The sequence below is a fragment of the Saccoglossus kowalevskii genome, chromosome 20 (genome assembly GCF_978046115.1).
Source record: "Saccoglossus kowalevskii chromosome 20, keSacKowa6.1, whole genome shotgun sequence".
In the NCBI taxonomy this organism is placed as follows: Eukaryota; Metazoa; Hemichordata; class Enteropneusta; family Harrimaniidae; genus Saccoglossus; species Saccoglossus kowalevskii.
Genome location: NC_140660.1, coordinates 1,030,757 through 1,037,217, shown reverse-complemented (window position 1 = coordinate 1,037,217; position 6,461 = coordinate 1,030,757). Strand labels below are relative to the sequence as shown.

At 35.2% G+C, this 6,461-nt stretch overlaps 1 protein-coding gene across 1 annotated transcript in view; it reads right to left on the bottom strand.

The window, feature by feature from the left end:
- Window positions 1-1,029: 1,029 nt before the first annotated feature.
- LOC100370363 (juxtaposed with another zinc finger protein 1-like) overlaps window positions 1,030-6,461 on the bottom strand; it is a 22,572-nt gene continuing 17,140 nt past the window's right edge. Inside the window, exon 6 of the mRNA XM_085494623.1 lies at window positions 1,030-6,436. Coding sequence (XP_085350749.1) covers window positions 6,167-6,436 — 270 coding nt within the window. The 3' untranslated portion in view covers window positions 1,030-6,166. The remainder of the gene's footprint in view (window positions 6,437-6,461) is intronic.

Below are 6,461 nucleotides of genomic sequence, written 5' to 3'. Positions count from 1 at the left end.
TAAAGTGATGGTATCCCAACGCAATGCCCTCCTCTCAATTCAAGTTCAAAATCAAATCATTTTTGTGACAGACGTCCTCAAGCTGTCCACGCCTTTCACACAATACGTGAAATCTCGCACAATTTCAGAATAAACATAAAAAGCCGCCGTCTGAAAAACATTTTTTGTCTTTATCCAGATGTCAAATTTTATCACAAACCACATATAAAATGTACATATGACCAAGATCACGTCGGAGTAATTACTTTCAATTGATTACCTTTTTGAGCACAGCTCAGTCCAATCACAGATGATTGGATGGGCAGTTCCACCCACAAGTACCCCCATTCCAACCTTTCCATCCACACTCACTCACTCCATTCCAACCACTCCATCCACAATCACTCCATTTCACCCTTTCAATCTATAATATATAATCTCCCACAATCGCACCCTACATTCACAATCACTTCATTCCAACCATGGTGGCCTCATTCCATCCAGAATTACCCAAATCCAACCCACAACCACCCAATTTCACCCCCCCCCCCCCGCTACATTCACACCATTCCAGCCCACAATCACTTCATTACAGCCATGGTAGCCTAATTCCACCAGAATTACCAGAGTCCAACCCACAATCACCTCATTCCGTATTTCAACCACCCACAGGGCGGATATAGGTGTTTTTTTCATGGGGGGGGGGGGGGTCCAAACTTTAAAATCGCTAGACTAAGCTAATGATTTTTTTATATTATATAAAAACAAATTGAATAAATTTTCAAAGACCCCACTCCAACTTTTTCCTATACAGACTGTGTATAATACATGAGAGATGTCAATCCATTTGTTATTTATCTCAACTCTGATTGACCCAACAAAATTTCATTAAAAATCTATTGTAATTAAATCTTTATCCCCCCCCCCCTATTAAACTGATGAATATCTAGTTTGGATTTTAGACTTTACCCGCACTATCCACCCTGTCTACATAAGTATGTAGCAAGGCTGTTATGCCCTCCACTTGATCCCAAATAAAACTCATTTCAATAATCATGAATATTCATATTTTTATTACAATACTTTGCATATATTGACAAAATATTGATAGCACACACATTAATTGCCACCATAGAGGGCGGTAGATACACTACATAAGACTGCAAACAAAGACATGATTAATTCATACATAAAGTACAAGCAATGTGTAACACACCATTTATCGGTTTCAGAGTCGCATGATATTTTTCTTGGAGTAAGTCAGTAAATCTTGGATACTGTTTCCAAAGTACTATCAACACAACAAACCATTTCCTTCAGTTTTAAAAATAATTATAAATTTCACAATTCAAACCAGTGTTCAAAGTAAATCAAAAGGTTTCTGAAACACTTTCAAAAAACGTCACGTCACATTTCACTTGTTGATTGGATGGTTTATTTAAACTGAATGAAATTTATAAATATTTACAGGAATGAATTTATTGCGTTGATAGCATATGGCTGATATAGCTTTTTAGGTTTTTTTCTAGAAAAAAACTGCAAGAGGGAGCACTGCGATTCAGCGACACAACCAGGTGGGGGAGATGGGGTTCTCCCTACCAAGGTGTGAAGTTGGAGATAATTCTAAGTTAAAATGGAGCATTCTATGGCTTCCTTGGGGCCAAAATTACTATCAGACAGGTCACAGGTGAAGACTGTGGCCACATGTGATCCCTGGTCAATCAGAATTTTATGGTTGCCAGAGTATCTGCTCCCTAGGGTAAGGAGGCACATGTCCATGGCATGAGGGCGCTGCGCCCCTGTTCCCTTGTTTAAAAAAATCCCTGGCTTTTCTTATTTCCTCTTGAGTTACACATGTTGAATTACAGCGACTGTTTTGACTTCTCTACTCCAATAAGCTAATGCTTTCAATACAACCATTGCAATGCCTTGTTGAAAATTTGGTGAAGATTTTTTGACTGTTGCATGTTTTACTATTTCACTGACAGAAGATACTGTTAATGATGAAATTATTTTTTTCAATTTTTTACAACAGTGACTATGATGTCATACTTTACCCACAATCCTTTGCTGGAGAATCAAGATGATGGACTACATAATATTGATGAAAAGTAGAATATCTAAAGAATGAAAAGTGATGTAAAAAAAATGTAAATTGCATTCTCCTACATTTGTGAAGCTTTTTAAGCTGGGATCATTATATTGTTTTCCAAGACTTCCCTTTTACTATTATAGTTACAGTACTGCTTACTACATTGTTGTTGCATATCAGAAAAATGACGAAATTCTAAAAAAATATCATGCACGTCTGAAACTGATGGTCTTACAATATTTCATAATCTTCAGAGAATATAATACAATTCTAATATATCAATATTGAGACACAGTTAACAACGCAGATGGACAACAAAACAGACAGACGACATTGCTGGTAGACAACAACGTAAATAGAAAACATTGACAAATAACGCCAGCTTTAGGATTACCCAAATTTTAGACTTGTCTAAATCTGTGTGTGAATTTGAACCAAGATATTTAGGCCGACCTTAAAACATGTTCACAATCGCAACAAGGATTTTTTCGAGAGGAGTCAACTGGACTGCCGAGGAAACAAAATCATTGATTATTATATAGAAGAAAAACAAAATTCAAGGAATTCTCAACAATACTTTCAAAGATAGCATTGCACACAAACAGATCACTGCCTGGTTAGCGGATATTTAAACAGAGAAACAGCAGCACGAGTGAAAACGAAGTTGAAAATTCTGTTGTCAGACTTCAAAAAAATGAGGACACTTTAGGTCGACCTAAATAATGATGTTTTGACTGTGTAAATCAAATTTAAATCTGTTTATTCAACAAATAAAAAGCAGGCCTTAGATACGATTAAATAGACTACAGACAGACAACAGTGTAATCAAATACGCTAACTATGTAAACAGCCAATATAGACATAAAACTAATAATGTAGACCAGACTGGCATAGGTACTCAAAATAAAAATTACAATGATTTATTTTTTTACCCACAATGCCAATGGGTACATAAGTTGAATACGTGCCTATTTAAATTCATAAAATATTTTCATTTCATAACGTTTAATTGTTTTTAATCTTCAGCATTATTTCGTTGAATCACCATTTTGTCGTAAGTTTGTTTTATCGAAAGAGTATTTTGATAAAAGTTCATTACGTTAAACTTGGTGCTAATTGATGGGATCCTTTTTTTTGGTTTTCTCAAAGAAATTATTTTCAGAAATCTAAAGTCAGAAAATAACAGCTTTTTATCTGGTTGCTTATGACTCGCTGCTATTCACATTGAAATGTTTATCGTTGATTTCTTTTCAATTGAATATTAGTACTGTAAAATCTGTATTAAAAGCCGCGGCTTCTATTAAAATGTTACAATGCAACAGAGGGGATGCGGCTTCTATTAGAGCATCTACACATATGAGAAATGATGAATTTTTGGTTCTCAATTGTTCAAAAAGTATGGGTGCGACTTCTATTAGGGATGCGGCTTCTAATACAGATTTTACGGTAATCGAGGAAATTTTTCTTTAAAATTAAGAGACGCGTGAATGGTCAGCACTTGCCATCAATACTTGACAGAAGAGGAAGTGCACCACGTTAAGTTGTATTGTTTCAAATGCAGTGTTTTCGTTAAATGAATGACATTTACGGATACGAGAACTGACTCGTTCACCTCTTGAACATCAGCAAACCATTACCAATTAACTACAGTGGACTTCCTAATTTTAATTACCATTTCATCACCAGTTTTCATCACAAATTTCACAAGTTCCGTTTTATAGTCGATTGAGACAAAAATAGCCAATGTTTTTTTAGTAAAAACTGAAATTTTACCCAAATTTTGTCTTTTGGCTTAAAAAATAGGGTATATTTCTAGAAATAATGAAGAATATGAGAAAAAATTACAGACAAATTTGAAAGTCTGGTGGTGAAAAGGTTAATACAATAAATGCAAAGAAAAATGACATGAATTTGTGATTATTAAAATGAGGAATAATCAAAATTTTATTCACAAACTTTTGACGTAATTAAGTGTGAATCTGGTATGATCATTATCTGATCAAAAAGCTGACTTTTCCCCCTGTCTCTGAAAATCGTTTCTTTTACACAACTGACAATTACTGTAAAATACTTTATTTTAGCTGGAATACTGAATAGATTTTTTGGGCATTTTGTATAGAATTTATTTTCACTGATATTTGACGAGAGAGAGAGTAGGAACAATGGTATATTCGCTGCATTTTATTTTCACTGAATCATTCTTTCAGTAAAAATAGCGAAATTTTATTCCAAGCAAAAATAAAGTATTCTACAGTGCACGCAATATTTCCTTCACTTCATACCACATTAGTCCGTGAACAATATACTCAACATTCGAAATGCTTATTCAACAAAATGGACTTTCGCTGAAATGTTGTAGGTACTACCAGGTAGTATTGTATGGTCAAAAAGTTTAATTCAGTTGTCTGTCACAAATATCACTGCTAAGAGATGTGATTGGCTGCCATTCACAGTTCAAAGGTCATACACATACAAATCTTATGAGTAGTATTAGGCCAATGAAACAGCCACACACAATGAACATTTTACTGAAATACAGCAATTTTCGGATACTAGACTCTAATATATATATATATATATCTAATAAAAGTTTAAAAAGAGTTTGGACCCAAGACCACAACTAAATTAAATATTGACTGTTTTATCAATATTGATACATGATTGCAATATAATAGAAAAGAGAGCAGTTACAACATTGACAGACCAATCAAAAGGCGTATCAGTCAATAAAAAGGCAGACATGAATCAGCCAATCAAAAGGCAGACATGAATCAGCCAATCAAAAGGCAGACATGGATAAGCCAATCAAAAGGCCTACACATGCATCAGCCCATCGAAAGGCCTATACTCAGATCAGCCAATCAAAATGTCTGTACACAGATCAGCCAATCAAAAGGCATATACTCAGATCAGCCAATCAAAAGGCATATACTCAGATCAGCCAATCAAAAGGCCTATACTCAGATCAGCCAATCAAAAGGCATACATAGATCAGCCAATCAAAAGGCATACATAGATCAGCCAATCAAAGTCCACTCCAATTTACATACCATGATTTGTAATTTCAAATACATTTTCATAAATAGATAACATAGTACAATGTTTTAAAACATTAAATCAAAATAATTTTCTGCATTAGTGAGAACCTCCCAAGAGAAGGAAAGAAAGGCAGAATCCAGAAAATACTTTCAAAGTTTAACAGATCACTGATCTTTGAACTTTGACCTACTGACCCCAACCCCCAAAATACTGAGCAAGTATTATTTTAAAATGCAAAGCTGAATGGCTCTGGTTAGTGAGAGACTAGCATATCACACAATACAAACAATTTGAGAAAACGCAAAATAGTTCCTTCCCTAAAGTAGTTCCTGTAGATTTGTACAGCCATAGTGAAAGGACAGTGGTCGTCACGCAATGCACAGTTCGATATGTGTAAACTACATTGTCTATGTGAAATTAGAACACTTGCTGTGTGACCTCTGACCTTTTAATGAGATAAAGCATCAAATTCAGAACCACAAGTTAAAAAAAAATTTTTATGGGAGCCTGACAATTATTTGAAAAGTTTCAGTAGTTGCATTTAAAACTGGCAGCCTGACAATAATGTCTGCTAGTTCATGCACATAAATGTGAATACATGAAAATAACCAGCACACTCTGTGGAGAACAACTGAAAATTTGTTACTTTGGAATATCAGTGTATTTTTAATTATTTGAAAATCTGAAATTCTAGCCCTAACACAAGACTTGATGGTCTCTGTGTGCACTGTTCATATAGAGCCCTGCAACCAGTATATTAAGTAAGCTATAGAGTAAGAACCATCTGATATGTAGATTATACAGAGTACGGGGCCTTGAATTCTTAATAGGATAGTTTATAAAAATAATATATAATATTTGAATTGAACTTTGTCACAATGTAGCAGTGTTTGATTCAACCAATCAGATCCTGCTATTCAATGTCTTGGAGCTGTTGGCATGGAAACAAAAACAACACAATTGATCCGATTAAGACTGAGTTGATAATTGGCAGGAAGTAAACACTAGTGCACTCTGGGAGTGATGTAGACCAATAGGAAACAACCTTACATCTCCTCACTGAACGGTTACAGGTGGTGTATTTGCAGTTGTCGTGACAACCATTCCAGGTGCTACCGAGGCAGTCGCTACGTTGTTACTCGAGGTCACATTCAATGGCAGTACAGTGGTCGCTATGGTGGATGTATTCGTCATAAGTAGGTTACTGTTGATTGTTGTCATGGCAACAGTGTTAGCGACGGGAGGATGGTGAGTGATGGCATGTTGACGCAATCCTTGGGATGACTTGTAACTTTTTCCACATCTGCATTTGTAGCCTTTTCTTACCTGTAAACATAGTAAAAACATCAGA